This window comes from Chiloscyllium plagiosum, chromosome 2, assembly GCF_004010195.1.
Source record: "Chiloscyllium plagiosum isolate BGI_BamShark_2017 chromosome 2, ASM401019v2, whole genome shotgun sequence".
NCBI classification, from domain to species: domain Eukaryota; kingdom Metazoa; phylum Chordata; class Chondrichthyes; order Orectolobiformes; family Hemiscylliidae; genus Chiloscyllium; species Chiloscyllium plagiosum.
This window is the reverse complement of record NC_057711.1, coordinates 47,629,675-47,652,379: the sequence shown is the minus strand read 5'-3', so window position 1 is coordinate 47,652,379 and position 22,705 is coordinate 47,629,675. Positions and strand designations below refer to the sequence as shown.

Here is a 22,705-nt window from a genome sequence, read left to right as displayed (position 1 = left end):
AAAAACTACAAAGAGCAGAGGCCCAAGAACAAACCCTGTGGGACCCTACTCAACACTGTCCTCCATGCAGAATACTTTCCATCTACAACCACTCTCTGCCTTCTGTCAGCCAGCCAATTCTGAATCCAGATAGTCAAATCTCCCTGTATCCCATATTTCCTGACATTATGAATGAGCCTACCATGGGTAATCCTATCAAATGCCTTGCTGAAGTCCATATTCACCATATCCACTGCTTGAGCATTGTCGAGCTGTCTTGACACCTCCTCAAAGAACTCAATAAGATTTGTGAGCCATGACCTGCCCCTCACAAAGCCATGCTGACTGCCTTTAATCATACTATGCTTTGCCAAATAGTCAAAAATCCAATCCCTCAGAATTCTTTCCAAAACTTTGCTGACCACAGACGTAAGACTGACTGGTCTGTAATTGCCAGGGATTTCCCTATTATCCTTCTTGAAAGGAGGAACAACATTCGCCTCCTTCCAATCCTCTGGTACGACTCCTGTGGAGAGTGCGGAAGCAAATATCCTCACCAGCGGCTTAACAACCTCCTTTCTTGTTTCCCAGAGCAGCCTAGGATAAACCTGGTTTGGCCCTGAGGACTTAGCAGTCTTAATGTTTTCCAAAATTTCAACTTCATCAATCTTGATCTGGTCAAGACTATTTCTCAGCTCCTCCAAGTTTTCACTTACAACAAGTTCCCTTTCCTTGGTGAAAACCAAAGCAAAAAGCTCATTTAGGGTTTCCCCTATCTGCTCAGACTCCAGGCACAAGTTCCCTCCGCTATCCCTGATCTGTCCTACCTTCTCCCTGATCATTCTCTTATTCCTCACTTATGAGTAAAACACCTTTGGGTTCTCCCTAATCCTTCTTGTCAAGCCGTTTTCGTGCCCCTTCCTGGCTCTCCTCAGTCCATTTCTGAGCTCCTTTCTAGCAAAAGCCTGTAATCCTCTAAAGCTGTGCTAAATCCTTGCTTCCTCCACCTTACGTAAGCTGCCTTCTTCCTTTTGATGAGAAGTTCCTCTGTTCTCGTCATTCAAGGTTCCTTAATCTTACCCCCTTTTACCTGTCTCAGAGGAACAAATGTGTGCTTCACTCGCAACAACTACTCCTTAAACAGTCTCCACATGTCTGCTGTGCCCTTTCTGTGGAACAATTGCTCCCAGTCTGTACTTTCCAACTCCTGTCTGATGGTGTCATAATTTCCTTTTCCCCAATTAAATATCTTCCTTCGGTAACTGCTCCTTTCACTCTCCAAGGCTGTGCTAATTGTGAGGCAGTTGTCATCACTTTCACCAAAGTGCTCTCCCACCGCAAGATCTGACACCTGTTCTGGCTCGTTGCCGAGCACCAAATCCAAAATGGCCTCTACCTTCGTCGGTCTGTCTACATACTGAGTAAGGAAACCCTCCTGAACACACCTGACAAAAACAGCTCCATCCAAACCATCGGCACTTAGGAGGTTCCAGTCTCACCCACTGAAAAACTTCCCAGAAGTCCTTCGCTCCTCCCTCGCACCTCTCGGCAAATGGAGGTCCCAACGCCTGAAGTAAGTCTTTTAAACAGTTAGATTCACCTTCCTAGAAGTCCTTTGCTCCTCCCTCGCGCCTCTCGGCAAATGGAGGCCCCAACATGGAGACGTGTGTCTCCAAACCCTCTGAAATGTGACTGACTCTCATCTGCCCTCTGGGCAATTAGGGACTGGCAATAAATGCTGACCTAGCCAGTGATGCCCCTTTCCAAAAAAAATCTTTTGTCAAACTGTAGTTCTGCAGTGCCTGGCACTACCCAACAGTCTATCGAAGACTTGAAAATTATGGCCAATGCTCCTGCAATTGCAAGTCTCAATTTCCTTATTATCCTCAAATTCATTCGGTAATGTGAGCTTATCACCTTTAAAGTACAGACAGCCAGTCCAATGCCACCTCCTTAACAATTCTGAACCCTTCATAGGTCTAAACTGCCTCCTCTGTCACCACAATCTAAACAGCATCTTCTTTGATAAAGACAGATTAAAAATAATTACTCAATAAGTCAGCCACTCTTCTTGCTTCTATATGTAATTCAATTTTCTGTCTCCAATTAGCTTCACTCCTCCTTTTACCCCTTTTTACTATTGATATTGTTATTGAAGCTTTTGGGTTCCCTTTATGTCAGCTGACTGTCTCACCTCATCCCCTCCGCTTGCTTTTCTTATTTGCTTTCTTACCTCCCCTTCTATATTCAGCTTTGGATTGTTTATCATGTCTACTTCTTGGGATTATACCATGACTATACTTAATAAGTATACCTTTCTTTAAAGAATACAGTTGCAGATGCATCCAAATAAAAGCAATATAAAGCAGATGCTTGAAATCTGAAATCAGTTCTGAAAAATACCAGACTCAAAATGTTAACTGTCTCCTTCTCCACAGATACTGCCAGACCTGCTCCTGCATTCTGTCTTTGTTTCCATTTCAGATGCAGTTTTCCCTTATAATACATCATTCCAGTCTAGATCCATTCATAACCTGTTAAAGTTGGCTTCCATTCAAGTATGGTTACTGAGTTGCTCCTTGTCCTTTTCCAAAGGTAACATAAACCTTATGGTACAATTATTGCTTTTTTTTAATGCTTCCCCAATTACACTTGATCCACTTGCCACACAATTTCAAAATCAGGCCCAGTAATGTAGAAAATTCCCCTAAGCATATTCAAGGATGTCTTGATCATATTTTTACACTATAACTAGCTAAATGACTAGCTAGTTAATGCTACAAGCAATTAACAATCACAAATCTCGTTACTTCCAGTTAGGTAATACAGTCACAAATTGCTAAGAATATACAGGCGTTAACCTTAAAGTGGGGATAATAGAATTTAGAATAGTTGGCACAACTCGATACTGAATGCGCAATGCACAATGTCACACTCATTTGGTGAAAAGTGGTTTGGTAGTGGGGAGGGAATCCTTCTTTCCACTTTATTGTCCATCAGAGTTTATGATAGAGTTAAATAGGAAGACAACTTGCAAACACCATCATAATATCCTAAATATTAGACTTTGATGACAATTTTATGGCCAACCTATGTAAACTTAATAAGCAGTCATAAACAGAAAGCTGTCATGGCTACTGTTTGCTTCAGAAATTATTTTCTGATAGAATACTGTCCATCATTTTGATGACTGAGGCTATTAAAAACGCCAATACAAATATGAAAGTTGAAAGTCAGTATCTGCAGTTTGAAATGCAGGACGCACAAATCTGATAGGTCACTTTCTTGAGTTTCTGCTTTCTAAACTGCTGCTTATCCATTTTTATTATTGTGTAAATAAAGGGTATTTGGAAAATGAGTTTATACAAGATTATGGTAAGGAAATTGATGGAATCTCAAAATTTACCTTTGAATTACTGTCCTGAGTGTCTGCTTGACTACTAATTATCAAATAATCTTGGTTGTCCCATGTAAAGTGCTGCACATCGCTGGTTTCAGATACAGTTAAAGACTGAATCTGTGGGAAAAATCAAAGACAAGATTAAGACAACACTTTGGAATTCTAACAACATTGCATCCATTTGTTTTACTATTCAAGCTTTTCGTATCACCTGAGTATCAATCACATAAAATAAAATATACTAGGTTTGAAATTGTACTATTTTATTAGCGCAAATTTGGTCATAGTGACTCTGCTGCCTGATACACACTGCTTTTATTTCCTACTGATTGGAAAACATTATCAAGATTTTTAATTGCAAGAGAAGTAAAAACAAAGATAAGATGAGGAAACAAGTTCTCAAAAAATGTATGAACAATAGCCTTCAGAGAAACTCTGTGGAAAGAAGGGAGTGGACACAAAGTTGGCAGGTGGGGCATCACAGTGGCATGGTGGCTCAGTGCTGCCTCACAGCGCCAGAGACCCGGGTTCGATTACAGCCTCTATGGGGAGTTTGCACATTCTCCCAGTGTCTGCATGTGTTTCCTCTGGGTGCTCCAGTTTCCACCCACAATCCAAAGATGTGCAAGTCAGGTGAACTGGCAGTGCTAAATTGCCCATTGTGTTCAGGAATATGTAGGTTCGGTGCATTAGTCGGGGTAAATGTAGAGTGATAGGATAGGGGAATGGGTCTGGGTGGGTTACTCTTCAGAGGGTGGGTGTGAACATGTTGGGCCGAAGGGCCTGCTTCCACACTACAGGGATTCTCGGTTTATAATGCGTGGAAGTAAGAGATTCCCCATGTCAGCAGGAAGAATACAAAAGAAAAGACAATAGAATGCACAATACAAAGGGTTCTGGGTGGTCTTGTACATGATACACAATAAGCTATCATGCAAGTACAGTAATCAATTAGGAAGGCAAGTTTTGCTCCAGCTCTACAGGACATGAATGAAACCACATCTGGAATGCTGCACATAGTTTGCTGGGAAGAACTGCTTGTCTTATGAGGAAACATCAAGGAAGTGGGGTCCAAATTCATTGACTTACAGGAAACAGGATGATTCTAAAGGGGCTAAATAGTCAACAGATTGGGAAAATGTCTCCACTTTTGGGTTAAATCTACCACTAATGGCAACAGTTTAAAAATATGCAGTGTTTGTTGACACCCACAATGGCAAGAAACCACACATGCTAATCTGGGGGTTTGTGGTTGAGAGATAGAGAGAAAATATGGAAGTCGAAAGGTCTCCCCCAGCATCTTCCTCCCATCTCTCCTGAGCATCGTGCCCTGTTTCCCCCACCCCACCCTCCCTGCGCACCAGGCCCCGTTCCCCCAATCCCCAAAAATAGTTTATATGCACAAATTAAAGTAGCCTACAGTGCACATGCATTGGCATCAGCAAATACAGCTGAGGAGAAATCCTTTCTCTGAGGTTCATTAGCCTGTGGAATTCTCTTTCCCAGTCAGTAGAAGAGGCTGGGTCATTGAATAGACAAAAAACTGAATTAGACAGATTTTTGATTGATGAGGGGTGGAGGGGTTAAGGGTAATGGTGCACAGGCAGGAAAGTCATGTCAAAATCATAAACACATCAGCCATCATCTTACTGAATGGGAAAACAGACTCCATGAGCCAAATGATCAAATTCATTTTCTTATGATCTTACTTTTCTTATCAATTGTACTTTCTCAGATTGTGACAATATTTTGTTATTAACATTGCAAAATAGCTTGTTAATTCACATCTAAATTAAAAACATGGGGCAATATATGGATCATACCAGTGTTAATTTGGATTGCAGAGTAAACCTGTAAATGCTGTTATTGGATGCTTTCATTCCTGTTATTCCACTGTCAGTAATGATTATGTAGGACACATCATTTTTGATGAAGGTTGTGCAACTTGTGGGATTCCATGTTTTGAATTTCTAGGAGAATAACAATAACATTACCACTTCCTCAGTAATTACACAGATTACCAAAAAGAATTAAAAGATTAGAATTTTAAATTCAAATCAGCAGATAAAAGGGATATTTAATTTATTCTTACCTGCACCGGAACAAATATACCCTGCCATTGATAAAGAGTTGACAAAATATCTGCACTGGAGCTGCTTCCAGATGTTCGAAGGAATAATCCAAACAGGCTGTTGTTTAGTGTCAAAAAGCACCAGCCTTGGCCAAACAATTCAGGAAAACTCTGTAATGTGGATAGCAATTCGATATCACCCTCTAAAAAAGGATAATAGCAATTTTAATATTAATGAGCAAATTAACTATACATATTAATTAGTACAACATAGCTTTCCTACCTTAAAGGAACACAAACTTCAATTTCCTGTCCTTTCAAAAATCACAATTCACATCCATCAAAGTTCTCTTCTATATCTTTGATATTACATCCTGGGGTTACCAGGAACGGAACTGGACCAGCCATATTAATAACTTGCAGCCTGTGCCTCCAAGAGTAGATCTGAAGTGAGGAATTTTCTATTAAGTAACTTACCTCCTGCTTCCCCAGTAATTGCCCATCATCTACAAGGAACAAGTCAGGAGTCTGACAGAGTACTCCAGGCGAAAGTGAGGACTGCAGATGCTGGAGATTAGAGTCAAGATTAGAGTGGTGCTAGAAAAGCAGAGCAGGTCAGGCAGCATCCAAGGAGCAGGAAAATCGATGTTTCGGGCAGGAGCCCTTCATCAGGAATGAAGGCCTCCTGCCTGAAACGTCGATTTTCCTGCTCCTCTGATGCTGCCTGACCTGCTGTGCTTTTCCAGCACCACTCTAATCTTGACAGAGTACTCTCCACTTATTTGGATGAGTCCAGCTCTGAAAACACTCAGGAAACCTGACATCTTCCAGGATAAAACAGCTTGCTTGATCAGCATTCCATCTATTACCTTCAATATTCAATCCCTTCATTGCCAATGCACAATGGCAGCTGTGTGAACCATATACAAGACACACTACAGTAACTCAGCAGGGGTCCTATGACATCACCTTCAAAACCCATGACCTCTGCAATCTAGAAGGACAAGGTCATTAAATACATGGAAACACCAATTCGTGCAAGTTCTCCTCCAAGCCACTCCTTATCTCAATTTGGAATTTTATCACCATCCTTCACTGTCGATGTATCAAAATCATGGAACATCTTCACAATAGCATCATGGGCACACCTAAAGGTAAAGGTAAACTATATCCCAAGGTAAGCAGTGGTTCGAGAAGGTAGCTCACCACCAACCTCCCCAGGATAATGAGAGATGAGCAATAGATACTGGCCAAGCCAGTGACACCTACATCCATAAATAAACAACCCTCTTCCATCCCGCTTAGCAGATCTGCAGAAAATAAATGTGTCTGTTTGCTGTTCTCTATCAACACTAATTTTGATCATCTGTCTCCCCAAGAACTGTGTTATGGTCGTTCCTATGAAAACTGGAATGGCCCAATATATCTGCAGCAGACAGAGTGTTGAGAGTAAGGTCAGGTATGATTTTCCCTCTTAATAGTTTCCTCACCAGTTGCTGCAGCCCACAGTCTAGCAGCTATGTCCTTTAGGACTTGAACACCTCATTCAGTACTCGTGCTGCCAAGTGGTCTTGGAGAGGGATAATGAAGGTCATGATCCAAAGTACATTCAGTGTTCTTTCTACCCCTCAGTGCTTCCTCTCATGTTGTGTTCAACTTGAAAAAGTACTGATTAATTATCCAAGGACAGTGGAATGGTGGTATATAATAATCAGCAGCGGGTTTTCTCTTCCATGTATGACCTGATGCAATGAATATTCATACGGTCCTGTGTCGTTTGCTTGCTAACTCATTGGACGGCCAATGAGTACTCTTGGGAATGCATATATTAACAGATTATGAGAACTGGTGAATGAACATTTAATCATCTCTGGGTTTCCAAAGATTTATAATGTGCTTGCTTAGAATAGCAAAGTCAAAAAAGTTAAAGGAGATCAAAGTTTGTGAGAAGATTTGTAGCTCAGGTGCTCGTTGTTGTGGTTCTGTTCGCCGAGCTGGGAATTTGTGTTGCAGATGTTTCGTCCCCAGTCGAGGTGACATCCTCAGAGCTTGGGAGCCTCCTGTGAAGTGCCACTGCAGCGGACAGTTGGAACTGACATCCGGAAGCCACAGAGACAAACCAGTATAAATGCCGGAGGAAACAACACAGAAGCGCTTTACAGGAGGCTCCCAAGCACTGAGGATGTCACCTGGCTGGGACGAAACGTCTGCAACACAAATTCCCAGCTCGGCGAACAGAACCACAACAGTTAACGGAGACTATATACCATTTGCTGCTTGTGAAAGCAAAAGAGATTTTGGGAAGCAGTGTCCAGCCCAATATTAGAGAGAGGTAACTTTCATTGCTCTAATTGGTGACCAAACATATCTGAAAACTCCTAAGGATCTATGCTGCATCATTCTCTCGACAGTTAGGTGTTTTATCAGTACACACCTTGGAAATGTGGACAGTTGCTTGATACATTTGTAAGGATGAAAGAGACAATGCTTGGAAGAGAAAGCAGTGAAGCAGTTTAAAAATTTATCTGATCAAGTTTCAAATAGCAAATTTCCTAACCATTTCTCATCTGAACCTGAAGGCATTTCAAAGATTTCTCACCGTTCTGAAACTGGCAGCAACCTGACAAGAAGTAAGAAAAACTGTCAACAACTTACCTCATTCTCCCCTTTCAGTTTGTACTCTTGATTCACAGTTTTCACTATTCTTCCATTTATAATTTTTCTGCAAAGCTGTATCATGAATGTCTTGCCCTGTCTGTGTATGATTGTGTGTGTGTGAGATTATGTAGGATATCATTGAATTTGCATTATAACCTAATTGATAAACATTTTGACAATTTGAAGAATAGGTTTGCTTGTAATAAACCAGTTTAGTTATTGAAAAATCTTGTGAAAGTTTTATTCTAATTAAAAGTGATGAAAGGGAGAAGTTAGGGCCAGTCAGGGATAGCGGAGGGAACTTGTGTGTGGAGTCTGAGCAGATAGGGGAAGCCCTAAATTAGTTTTTCGTTTCAGCTTTCACAAAGGAAAGGGGCTTGTTGTGAATGAGAACTTTGAGGAGCTGGAAAACAGGCTTGAAGAGATCAAGGATGATGAAGTTGATGTTCTGGAAATTTTGGCAAACATTAATATTGATAAGTCCCCAGGACCAGACTAGATTTATCTCAGGCTGTTCTGGGAAGCGAAAAAGGACGTTGCTAAGCCACTGGCGAAGATCTTTGCCCCCTCACGCTCCACAGGAGTCATACCGGATGATTGGAAGGAGGCAAATGTTGTCCCTCTTTTCAAGAAAGGTAATAGGGAATTCCCTGGCAAATACAGACCAGTCAGTCTTACGTCTTCAGTCAACAAGGTTTTGGAAAGAATTCTGAAGGATAGGATTTATGACTATTTGGAAAAGCTTAGTGTGATTAAAGGCAGTCAGCATGGCTTTGTGAGGGGCAGGTCATACCTCACAAATCTTATGAGTTTTTTGAGGAGGTGACAATACAGGTCAATAAAGGTTGAGTGTTGGATGTGGTGTAAATGGACTTCTGAAAGGCATTTGATAAGGTTCCCCATGGTAGGCTCATTCATAAAGTCAGGAGGTATGGCATACAGGGGGATTTGGCTGCCTGGATTCAGTATTGGGTTGCCTAACACTGGTTGTAGATGGAAAGTATTCTGCCTGGAGGTCAGTGGTGAGTGGTGTCCCGCAGGGCTCTCTTCTTGGGCCCCTGCTCTTTGTAGTTTTTATAAATTACTTGGATGAGGCGGTTGAGAGGTGGGTTAGTAAATTTACAGATGACACAAAGGTTGGAGGTGCCGTTGATAGTATCGAGGGCTATTGCAGGCTGCAGTGCGACATAGACAGGATGCAGAGCTGGGCTGAAAAATGGCAGAGGGAGTTCAACCTGGATAAATGCAAAGTAATGTATTTTGGAAGGTCGAACTTGAATGCTGAATATGGGATTAGAGACAGGATTCTTGGCAGTGTGGAGGAACAGAAGGATATTGGTGTTCAAGTGCATAGATCCCTCAAAGTTGCCACCCAAATGGATAGGGTTGTAAAGAAAGCATATGGTGTTTTGGCTTTCATTAACAGGGGGATCAAGCTTAAGAACCACAAGGTTTTGCTGCAGCTCTACAAGACCCTGGTGAGACCACACTTGGAATATTGTGTTCAGTTTTGGTTGCCCTATTATAGGAATGATATGGAGGCTTTGGGTGCAATGAAGGTTTACCAGGATGATGCCTGGACTGGAGGGCTTGTCTTACGAAAAGATGTTAACTAAGCTTGGACTTTTCTTGCTGGAGAGGAGGAGGAAGAGAGGTGACCTGATCGGGGTGTATAAGGTAATGAGAGGCATAGATAGAGTCAATAGTCAGAGACCTTTCCTCAAGGCAGGATTGACTGGCATGAGGTGCCAAAGTTTTAAGATATTAGGAGGAAGGTATAGAGGAGACATCAGGAGGTTGGTTCTTTAGGCAGAGAGTTGTGAATGCATGGAATGCGTTGCCAGCGGTGGTGGTGGAAGCAGAGTCATTAGGGACATTTAAGCGACTGCTGGACATGCACATGGATAACAGTGAGTTGAGGGGTGCGTAGGTTAAGCTATTTTCTTTTAGATTAGGAATAATCCTTGGCACAACATCGTGGGCCGAAGGGCCTGTTCTGTGCTGTACTTTTCTATGTTCTACATTCTATGAAACAAATTGAGCATTTTTGGTAATTGAATAAGAAAAACATTTACACTTTTGATATAGATCATGGGGTTTGATTTCCAGTGGGCTCCTCCCACCAGGGATGTAACAGTACTTCCACATAAGATTAAGATGTGGACCTAGATGAGGTAGCATACAAAAAAGCATGGGTAGCGAAACCCACAAGAGATGCTATTGACATGGGAGACAGTCTCCAATCACTGTCAAAGAGCATGGAGGACATTTTTTTTCTAAGCTGGCAAATGGGATAGTGTTCCCTGCTCCATCTTCTCTGTCATCCTGCAGATCTAGAGGTAATATCAGTGCTATGTACCTACCCTATTTCCCCACAACCCCATGCCTACAAAACCTATGAATGGACAGATCACTTTCTCCCATTGAGAGAATATAACACTCTGAAACACACAAAATTACCAAATACCTCCAAGAATACCCAGCATACTTCCAGGCATTTGGAATTAGAAAATGTTCCAAAACATTATCCTGTCTGCAAGTTACATGCATGGCACTTCAAATAGTGCTCATGGAGGATCCATCTTGTAGTTGCATGGATGTTGTTTGCACAGTGAAGGACAGCAAAGAGGTACACTGCATATCTGTTGGTTGAACTTTGAATTCTGACATCACTTTTGCCTGTTAGACTCAAGATAGCATCCACAGAAGTTTTCCAGCACGTGCAGGGGAAGCCACAACATGCTGCCTAACTGTACGACTGGAAGTAGCCTGTGGTAGCAGGCTATGAAAGTACTATGTTAGAAGGCTCCCAAACTGCTTCTACAATGGCACACTGTGAGGCAATTTTACATCTTTCCATCTAATCACCACACTCCAATGTTTGCTCTCTTGGACCTACATTTGACTTTCTCCATATTGTAAATATTGTCATCACCATACTCCACTGAAGATCCATGTTTCTATTGAACTTTAAACATGCTCTTACTTGCTCTTCCATCTGCAGGAGATTGACAAATGGGCTTGGATATGAGGACACAATATCAAAATTTGCCAATGACCCAAAAACTTAGTTAACTGTAATAATGACTTTAAATGATACTGTGAACAAATAAACAAGCAAATGACAGCAGACAGATGACAGAAAATATTCAATACAGGGAAGTGTAAAGAAAATTTCTGTGAGAAAAACAGAAAAAGAATGTACCTGTTTAGGAGATTGAACAGAATGCTCAAAACTAAGGTGAATTTTGATAAAAACCAAGAAGTTAACAGTTATAAGTCATAAATATAATTACATAAGATCATAACAAAAACAAAATTTAGAGACTAAAATTTAGATTAATCCGAAAGATAACTACACCCATAGATTTTCAGACACCCATAGATTTTCAGACATGGCATAACAGCAGTACTGGTGCAAAGGACATCTGTAACAACTTTTAAAAACAGACACAGTTAAATGTTCAAAAATAAAGTTTTAAATTACAACAGCATGTAGAGAATGGTCAGGAAAATGCAACTGGGGAAAGTTCACTGGAGATCCATCACAGACAAAAAGGCCTCTTTCTATGCCTAGGTAAATAAAAATCTGGTGAAACATAATTTATGTGCTCATTCTACATTATCATGCAAGGTCAACTTCATTTTTTATGATTCAAAAATCCAGGTAATCACAATTTCTTCTTTTTCAATCTTTCTCAGCTACTTTCCTTACTTCAGCTTTTCCTTCACTTGCAATCATCAAGCTTTTGATGTCAAAGATTCATGTCAGTTAATCATGACATCCCGAATTGCCTTTTTTATTTTGGTATGGTCCTCCACAATTGGATTGCCACCTTCTTTTCAAATTTACAGCAACGCCAAGAATATGCTAAACAACAAATTGTACAACAAACTAACTGACTTAAAGATAAATATAACTGGACACAAATAGAGCTGCTAAATTAGCATTTGAGCAGACAGAAGAGGGAACACAAATCATTCTTCTATTGCAAACTGCACATTAACGACAATTATACAGAATAGGATGATGGGCAATGGATTCATGGCCCAATTTATCCTCTCACTGAGCGTTGGAACGTAGCTCAGCAAAATGAGACAACCTACCCTGCAGTTGGTTCTGAAACAACATGGTCAAAGACAGGGAACATTTTAGCATCCACATTTCCCAATCAGTGATAATTCACGTAGGAAGATTTATAATGTTGAAGGGGATTAAAGTATTTTAGAAGTTACAAAAATAAAAATAGCATAGACTGGCAATTAAGAAATGTTACTAATGTACAAATTCTTTACGCAATCACATAAAATCAATTCTCTGTCAATGGTACAATATCATTGCATACTTCAACTAAATCAATGAATTTGGAGCTTTAATTATTACATTAGAATTATATTGAGCATTCATAGCAAATTTTTTGTGTAACATTGCATGATTAGGTTCAAAAATGCAACTCACTTAATCCAAGTGCTGTTCGAGACTGTGTCTTCCACTCCACAGTGACTCTATTCTCCAAACCATTACTTCGAGATACTATTAAGTACAAAGTACTATTACTTTCTTCCAGATGTACTGAACGAGTCCTAAATAAAACAAACATTTAAAATATTCTAATTTTCAGTTTTGTGAGCATGAAGGTTTATCCCCCCCAAAAAACACATTGTGGCATGAAGTTGATGCATTCATGACTTGGAACTGCACTCCGTTGGAAAGGTGATCAGTTGCTCACACATGAAGAACTGCCAATTAACATTTATTAAAGCTGGAACTTGCCCCTCTTTCGCGGTTACGTTAGAGCCCGGGTGTCCTTGGAGAAGGAGCATGCGGTGTCCACCAACACCCTGGAGTTGTTAAGGGAGAGGTGGGCGCCGCAGGGAGTGGAGTGCATTATTTTCCCCTCCAACTCTATTTTGATTTAATCCCTGCCCTCCCCTTCACTGTTTGATCACACAGCATTGCCCTTTGATGTGAAGGGCACTGCTTGTCACTGGCCACTCGGGTGTTTTCCTATCTTCCTGGTGGTGGAAATTGAATAAAGATTCGTGCACTTTGTGTCTCTCACTGTGTCTCACACCTGCACACACACACACCATGGGTGCTGGGGAAAAAATAAACACTACCACAGTTAGGCGGTAGTGTGGGGGTTAAATAAAAAAAAAAGCAAAATAAAATAAACAGGAGATTAAAACAGAAGCGCGTAAAAAAAAACAGTAAAAAAAGGGGAGTGTTGCCCTTTGATTTGAAGGGGGAAAAAAATTAAAGCTGGAACTCTCAAACATTTGGTTGAAAATACATTTCCTAGTGCTGTGTGATGTTGCTTCAACTGAGGGGGTTAGTCAAGGGACTTGATAATCCCATTACCAATTTAATAAAAATAATCTTGAGCTGTTATGGCTCTTAGACTATATTTCCCCGACAATTCTGCTGTCACTTTCAGCATCTATTTTCTTAAATTAACGGAACAATCAGATGAACTACATTATATAGAACATAGAACATTACAGCACAGTACAGGCCCTTCGGCCCTCAATGCTGCACTGACCTGTGAAATCAATCTGAAGCCCATCTATCCTATATTATTCCATTTTCAACAATATGTTTCTCCAATGACCATTTAAATGCCCTTAAACTTGGCAAGTCTACAACTGTTGCAGGCAGAGAATTCCAAGTCCCTACTACTCCCTGAATAACGAAACTATCTCTGACATTTACCCTTTATCTATCACCCCTCAATTTAAAGCTATGTCCCCTCGTACTAGCCATCACCATCTGTTGAAAAAGGCTCTCACTGTCCATCATACCTAACCCTCTGATCATCTGATATGTCTCTATTAAGTCACTCAGCCTTTTCTCATAAGTCCTTCCCTTCATTTCAGGCAACATCCTAGCAAATCGCCTCTGAACACTTTCCAAAGCTTCTACATCCTTCCTATAATGCAGTGACCAGGACTATATGCAATACTTCAAGTGCAGCTGCACCACTGTTCTGCACAGCTGCAACATGACTTCGTGGGTCCGAAACTCTATCCCTTTACCAATAAAAGCTACCACACCATACGCTTTCTTAACAACTTTATCAACTTGGGTGGCAACTTCGGGGATCTACGCACATGGACACTGAGATCTCTCTGCTCATCTAAGCTACCAAGAATTTTACCATTATCCCAGTACTCTTTATTCCTATTGCTCCTTCCAAAGTGAATCACCTCACGCTTTTCTACATTAAACTCCATTTGCCACCTTGTAGCCCAGCTCTGCAGCTTATCTATGTCCCCCTGTAACATCCTTCGGCAATGTCCGCAACTCCACTGACCTTAGTTTCATCTGCAAATTTACTAACCCATCCTTCTACGCCCTCATCCAAGTCATTTATAAAAATTACAAATAACAGTGGACCCAAAACAGATCCTTGCAGTACACCACTAGTAACTGGACTCCAGGATGAACATTTCCCATCAACCACCACCCTTTCAGCTTTCAGCTAGCCAATTTCTGATCCAAACCGCTAAATCAACCTCAATTTCATATTTCTGTATTTTATGCAATAGCCTACCGTGGAGAAACTTATTTTTGCCTAATTTCTAGTTAAGAGCCTGATAACAACAAAACCTTAAAACCTTATTACTGGTAGGTTTGCATTGAGTATGGGAGTCAGGAGGTCATGTTGCTGCTGTACAGGACATTGGTTAGGCCACTTTTGGAATACTGTGTGCAATTCTGGTCTCCCTCCCATTGGAAGGATGTTTGAAATTTGAAAGGGTTCAGAAAAGAGTTACAAGGATGTTGCCAGGGTTGGAGGATTTGAGCTATAGGGCGAGGCTGAATAGGCTGGGGCTGTTTCCCCTGGAGTGTCAGAGGACGAGGGGTGACCTTATAAAGGTTTATAAAATCATGAGGGGCATGGATAGGATAAATAGACAAGGTCTTTTCCTTGGGGTGGGGGAGTACAGAACTAGAGAGCATAGGTTTAGGGTGAAAGGGGAAAGATATAAAAGGGACCTAAGGGGCAACTTTTTCATGCAGAGGACACTGCATGTATGGAATGTGTTGCCAGGGGAAGTGGTAGAGGCTGGTTCAATTACAGCATTTAAAAGGCATCTGGATGAGTATATGAGTAAAGAAATATGCTTATCAAACAATACATCATGGATTCCTGGACGTTTTAATCAGTCATTACTGGGGTAATTAGTCCATATGCTCCTGCTGACATGTAATCCTGCATCAGTTCCACTATATGATGAGGAGTGCACATTAGGAATGGGCATCTACGCATGTTCCAGATGGTGCCACACAATCTATTGGTCCTGCACTGCAATGTTAGGTCCAAGCGCAGGGCTCCCAATGGTGTCTGTTTTGGTCTCTGGTTCTTGTCAGATGTTGACAGTGCCACAAATTGTGACTAAAAACAGATGTTTGCACACCACAGTGTAGAGTGGTCAAGTTTTTACCACGCATTAAACATTTGAGGTAATGGACTCTTGTGGCACAGTGGTAGTGCCCCTACCTCTTGGGCAGAAGGTCCCACCCACCCAGTAGGTATGTCATAAAATTCCATAAAGGTTGATTCAAAATACTTAAAACATCGAGGATGACCAGGGTGCGTTCTCTTGCACCACTTGATTGCAATGGATCACAGGGAGGGAATCTGTGAGCCATTATAATTTTCTTCTGCTCTAATGTAAACGGTTTGAGTCTTTAAAAGTAAACCGTTAGCCTAAAGAAAAGAATGCTGCGATATGTAGAGGGTACACATCTGAAACTGTTACAAATCACTGCTATCTCAATGTATTAGTCCCATAACATGCAATCAATCCACAAATAGCAGGAACAGTCAGTGGTATGACTTAAGCATTTTAGTTAACCAAATCTATTTGTATATAGCCTATCTTCGAACAAGTCACTCTCATTATTGGGTCACCAATCCTTGTCATATGATTGCTGTGTTTATGTCATTGAGATAAATGAACAGTGATTATCAGCCAAAAGGTGACAACCATGACTGATCTACATTAACTTAAGTTCAATTTGCCAGTTATAGCATTTAAAATATTCTATTTAATCACTAACTATTTTCATGCTACTTTATGTTTCTGAAATTAAAATTCTGCACATCAGAGCGTACCACAGTGAATCACAATTTTCTTCAAGGCAATGAGGTATTGCCACTTATCAACTTTAAACATCGCTTGGCCAAAGTCCTATAACATTCTTTCTAACGATGCATCCACACCCCAGAAATTGCAGCAGTTGAAGAGGTAGCTCACTATTACCTTCTCCTGGGCAATTTGAAATGGACAATAATGCTTGCTGAGCTAATAATGCTGATATATCAATGAACAAATAAAAGTGGATTAGGTTTTACTCGACATATTAAATCTTATTTTAGAATTGCAAACTGTATTTTTTTTAAATCTTTGATGAATTGACTTCATAGTCCAGGAAAATTAAATCACAAACAAGCACATATTAGTAAGTAAAAACACTTTCAAACAATAGCCATTAGATTATGATAAATATACTTGAAAGTAAAACCATCTACCAACATTCCATTCTCAATTAACATAGTTAATAATTGCAAGTTACACTAATAGACTCTGGTTATATAGACACTAACACTGTGGTTCATTTCATAGGGCAATGCCTTGAGCAATTTAAAACTTAAAGTTTAAAATTTAAACAATCATTTGTAGTTAACTGTCAGTCAACAACTATCTGCTGCATTCTCCTTGGCATTCCCCATCCTCTACCAATCAAAGTCCAATTGCCGCCAGTCAATATTCTCTTCTCATTCAGAATATATGTTGCTTTCCCTTAAAATTGATATTCTTGCAAATTGTCCTGATAAGTGCAAGATAAAAAACTTCAACTAAATGTTTAATTTTTAGCAATTTTCAAGTTCTGTACTACCAAGCAACTATTTGCTAGGTACCAAAACTGCAATAACTCATATTGGTTGATAAGAATATATGCAGTATTTTCTGACCTGTTTTCTATTGGGAAGATGCTAAAAAGTCCCAGTGGTGCCTCATTTTGAAGTATTGTTATCAGGTTTTGTACTCTCTCTCCCAGTCTAGCACCTCCAGCAGGGTCATACAAAGTAACCAGGAATTGTTCATCCATCTCTGCTTCTTCATCCAATATGGCAGAAATTTGAAGAATCTGTGGGGGAGGGGGTGTTAAAAATATATCTAAAATACAGATTTAACCATATAATATACATAAGGCATAGGGAGTACTTAGGGCAGTCACTTATAAATTAGCACGAGCCAACTATGGCATATGACAGTACTCAAATTACCCACTAGATGGAGCAATGAACTGAGCTAAGCCAAAATGGATGGTTGGATTACAATAGAAAAGAACTTGCAGCCAGCCACATCCAGTATCATTTGAGTAGACAGTTGGAGTTTTACTGTCAGTACGTTTAGGAGCCCAACTTTGCAAAAGAAATGTAACACCACCTTTTCATCCTGTTTGATCAGTGAGCAGTGTAAACAGTCATGGGGAGAGGTTCAGGCCAAGTTCGTGGGTTGAGTTTACTGGGATAGCTAAACAGTATCAGACAGCCAGATGGGTAATAAACCAAAGAGGGAATGCATCACGTGGTGGTCACTTTTTAAATTGGAAGGAGCTGCTAAAAATGTAAACATGCTTAAACTTCTTGTTTAAAACTACAGAGAAGAATCAGCAGGAAATGGAAGAGACTCAACTTCACTTATCATGATAAGGATTGTGATGTGAAGCATAGTTAACCTTAAGTCACCACTGGATCCAAAGTTAAACATTTAGCATGGGTAGGTCTAAGTTAGATATGCTAAACATACATGATGGAATTAATTTTACAATAAGCATTGGTTAAAAGTGATCAATGGGAGATGCATGTGGCTAAAACACTTTCTGTATATTAGATTATCATCTTGTCAAAGACGTGCAGCTAAGTTTTTAACAGGGCCACTGTCAGGACCTGTATTGTAAACCTTCCTGGCCCCCAAAAGAAGTCTGCATTTATAAAGCATTTTTTCTCTCATGGATGCAGATATGCTGGCAAGACTTAATTTGATCCTTTGATAAACTTGGATAACTAATTTAGAACAAAGTGGTTTGCTGGGCTATTACAGAGAGCTGCGAAGAGTTAACCACACTGTTGTGGCTCAGTGTCACAAGTAGGCCTAACCAGGCAGATTTCCTTTCCCCAAAGCAAATTAGTGAACCAGATGGCTTTTTACATCAGTCAATCTGAATTATCATGGTTACCATTTTTAAGATGAGCTTTATTAAATTTATTTATTGAATTTAAATATTATCATTTGCTACAGTGAGATTTGAAGCTGGACTGCAGAAGCATTAGCCAGGACCCCTGGATAACGTGTCCAATGATTTATCACTCTGCTATTGTTTTCCTATAAATCTCCCCACATTTCGAATACTATTCCATTCTGTAATCTCAATCTTTTTATCACTCTCTGCAAAATGTAAAAACTTTTAAAGACAATTTTTTTAAAAAAAATTTACCTTCATTCTCTCACCATCTTCAAATAAAGTAAAACCGTGTGTAGGTTTCAGGTCAAGTGATGAGTCCGAACCATTCACACTTGTGACAATATACTGAACAGTCACCATTCCAAATGTCCCCAGTAGTGGGTTCCTTACAATGTGCAGCGTTGCAACACTCTCTGATAAACCAATAGCAGTTGGCTCCTTGAGGAAGAAGTGCTCAGTGTTGTTAAATGATAGAATCCCATGTCCATCATCATTGGCAAAAATGGTTACTGTGACTGTAATAACAATAGTGAATTATCAACAGTTGTCCCTTTGGGTTAAGACATCTGATTCAAAAGTGTTATACCATACTCCTTCAGCTGGTCTAAGGGACTGTAATTGTTTAATCATAAAACACGTGACCAAATTAATTTTGTGTACATTGAAAAGATAGTAAAACAAAAATACATTGAGTAACAGTAGAAACGTACTCTATAATACTGGTAACATGAACTATGCATGAAATTTCAACATCTACTATTTCATGAAGGCTATTTATTTCAATTTTTTTGATCCTTGAAACTGCACCTGAATATGTAATTATGTTCATTGCTAATACAGAAATAGAAAACTAGGAGCAAGAGGAGTCCATTTGGCCTTTGAGCTTGAACATAATCAGAGGTGATCATCCAACTCAATACCTGGTTCCACTTTCTCCCCAAACCCTCTTGATTCATTTAGCTCTAAGAATTATATCTAACTCCTTCTTGAAAAAAAAATGATTCCAATGGTACTCTTATTAGAAAGTTTAATTGTATTGCCTGCACTGACTATCATTTACAAATGATCAATATTTGCATACTATTCCATAAATATGTGACAATAACAGTGCAATTACTAAGCTGGCCCTATGAATCTCATTATGCATCAACATGGAGCAAATGGGTTAGTTTCGGGATATGAAATAAAATTATTGCAACACATGCAAATTTGGCTGAGAAAATAATAGATGCATCAGAGTGAGTTCAAGGCTGAAAACCTTCTTTAGTGTTACCATGATTGTAAAATTGCTCACGTTTTATCATTATAACAGATCATCAGACTCCTCAGTGAGCTTTCTGTGGTGACAAGGCAATTACGTTTCATTAGTCTGTAGTTTATCCTGTTAGGATTTTTTTATTCATTCATGGGATATGAGGATCACTTGCTGCCAGTATTTATTATCCATATATAAATGCCTATGAGAAGGTGTTGCACTCCATGGAGGATATGTCATAGTGCAACTAGGAAGGGAGTTCCAGGATTTGGACCCAAGGACAGTGAAGAAACATGATATAGTTCTAGGTCAGGAGGTTGAGTGGTTTGGAAGGGGGCTTGCAGGTGGTGGTATTCCTATGCAGATGTCCTTGTCCTTATTGATTATAGCAGTCACAGGTTTGTAAGATGATGTTGACAGAACCTCGGAGAGTCACTACAATATATCTTCTGGATTGTACGCACTGCTGCCACTGTGCATCAGTGGTGAAGACGGTGAATGTTGAAGGTGCTGAATGCCAATCATGCAGCCTGCTTTGTTCTGGAATGTTTACAATCAGCCAGGCAAGTGAGAAATATTCCTGACTTTTCCCAAATGGCAGCAGACTCTGGTGAGTTAGGTCAGTTACGCACCACAGAATTGCCTGCCTCTGACCTGCTCTTGTTTGTTATTCAACCTCAGAAACCTTGACCTCTCAAATACTTAAAGAAATTACATTTTCCAATTTGAGATACTACGTGCATTAATTTCTTCCTATACAGTTTTAGGTACTTAGAGTAATGATAAAAGGAAGTTGATGAAAAGGGCCTCTGTAAAAATCTCCATGTTCTGTTGCTAGTGACCACAAAACAATTGTACATTCATGATGTGGAAGGCCTTGTGATTCATAAAGGCAAGGAGTTCATCTGAGGGAACTTGCAAAGCGACACAGGTAGAGATACCATGTAATAAGGGATCAGTGGAAAATTCAGCACTGATTACAAAGGCAAATCACAGGCAGAATATTATTACTGCAATCTTGTGACAGACTGGGAGGACAGGAAGCATACAAATTCACAACTGCAATGACCCCTGCAATTTGCCTATCAACATAACAGGTCCACAGGCCATTTCCTTATACTGCCACTCATCCCTGGAACATCTGGACAAGGACACCTACATCATGCCACAGTTCTATCTTCGACACCATTATCCTATCCAGACTGATCTCCAAACTCTTGAGACCTTGGACTCTGCTCTGCCCTCTGCAATTGGATCCTCAGCTTGCTGACCCACAGACCACAATCAGTCAAGACATACAACTGCACCTCCTCCACAATAACATCTTCAACACTGGAGCCCCCAGAGGATGTATTCTCAGCCCCCTACTGTACTCCCTCTAAACCCACGACTCTGTAGCCAGATTCCATCTGCAAGTTTGCTGATGACATCATCATGGTGGGACGGATATCAAACAACGATGAGTCAGAATACATAAAGGAGATAGAGGACTTGGTGCAATGAGAACAACCTCTCTCTCAATGTCGGCAAAACTAAAGAACTGACCATTGACTTCAGAAAGAAAAGAGGTCAACCCCGCCCCATCTACATCAATGGAGTGGAGGTTGAGAGGGTTGAGAGTGTCAAGTTCCGAGGAGTAACGATAACTGACAACCTGTCCTGGATCTCCAATGCAACGATCAAGAAGGCACAACAATGCCTGTTCTTCCTCAGGCTGCTCAGGAAATTCAGCATGTCCATAAGGACCCTCACTAACATTTACAGATTTACCATTCAAAGCATACTGTCCAAGTACATAATGGCCTGGTATGGCAACTGCTCTGCCCAGGACCAGAAGAAACTGCAGAAGGTTGTGTGCACAGCCCAGATCATCATGGAAGCCAACCTCCCATCCATGGACGCCATTTACACGTCTCATTGTTGTAGCAAGGCTGCCAACATCATCAAAGACCCAATGAACTTGGGTATTGCTCTCCTGCAACCTGTTCCATCAGGCAGAAGATACAGAAGCTGAAATACATGCACTAGCAGGTTCAGGAACAGCTTCTTTCCGGCCACTGTTAGACAGCTGAATGGACTCTCTAACTTCAAATAACGCTAATCTTGCTAATGTCGATTTCACTTAGCGCACACCCTGCACAGTGTAACCTGTATGCCTTACTCTGTCGAAGTTTTTTTTTTCCATTCTATGTTCTGTATGTCTTTGTTTAGTACGATGTGCCTGTACTGCTCATAAACTAAACTTCTTATTGTACGTAGGTACGCACGACAATAAATCAAATAAAATCAAATGAAATCAAATCAACTACAACAAGCAATGTAATGCCCCCTGCAGCAGTTGATTCCATTTGAACTCAGGGGTAACACACTGACCCAGATTCTGAGGTGAATGAATAATCCTTAATTACTGATCAGCAAAGAACTGCAGGCATGGTGTCCTGAGAACATAACTTGAGCTTTTAATGAGGCAACAGAGAGTTAGTGATGCTAATGCTATTAATGTGGTACACATGGACTTCCAAAAGACATCCTGGGCTTTATCAATGGAATGCAAGAGCAGGAAAGTCATGGATAAAACATTGGTTTGACCTCAACTATAGCATTGCATCCAAAGCTCACTGCAGTTTAGGAACAATGTGAAGACATCAGAGAGAGTACAGAAATGATTGGCTGGCATTGGTTCCAGGAATGAGGAACTTCAGTTACGTAGAAAGATTGGAAAATTTGAGTTTGCTCTGCTTTAAGGAGGAGGTGCTGGAGAAAAGGTTTGATAGAGATAGTGCAACTCATGAAGGATCTTGACAGAGTAGACAGGGAAAAACTGTTTAAAAATGTGTTGCTGGAAAGGCGCAGCAGGTCAGGCAGCATCAAAGGAGGAGGAGAATCGACGTTTCGGACATAAGCCCTTCTTCAGGAATGAGGAGGGTGTGCCAAGCAGGCTAAGATAAAAGGTAGGGAGAAGGGACTTGGGGGATGGGCGTTGGGAATGCGATAAGTGGAAGGAGGTTAAGGTGAGGGTGATAGGTCGGAGAGGGGGTGGGGGCAGAGAGGTCGGGAAGAAGATTGCAGGTCAAGAAGGCA

At 40.5% G+C, this 22,705-nt stretch overlaps 1 protein-coding gene across 3 annotated transcripts in view; it reads right to left on the bottom strand.

Moving 5' to 3' along the window:
* adgrv1 (adhesion G protein-coupled receptor V1) overlaps nucleotides 1-22,705 on the bottom strand; it is a 559,481-nt gene that overhangs the window by 349,919 nt on the left and 186,857 nt on the right. For all 3 annotated transcript variants that reach the window (XM_043709105.1, XM_043709113.1, XM_043709123.1), the window contains 6 exons: nucleotides 18,622-18,884; nucleotides 17,093-17,268; nucleotides 12,568-12,692; nucleotides 5,472-5,653; nucleotides 5,203-5,349; nucleotides 3,386-3,496 (listed from right to left, as the gene is read on the bottom strand). In XM_043709105.1, coding sequence (XP_043565040.1) covers nucleotides 3,386-3,496; nucleotides 5,203-5,349; nucleotides 5,472-5,653; nucleotides 12,568-12,692; nucleotides 17,093-17,268; nucleotides 18,622-18,884 — 1,004 coding nt within the window. The remainder of the gene's footprint in view (nucleotides 1-3,385; nucleotides 3,497-5,202; nucleotides 5,350-5,471; nucleotides 5,654-12,567; nucleotides 12,693-17,092; nucleotides 17,269-18,621; nucleotides 18,885-22,705) is intronic.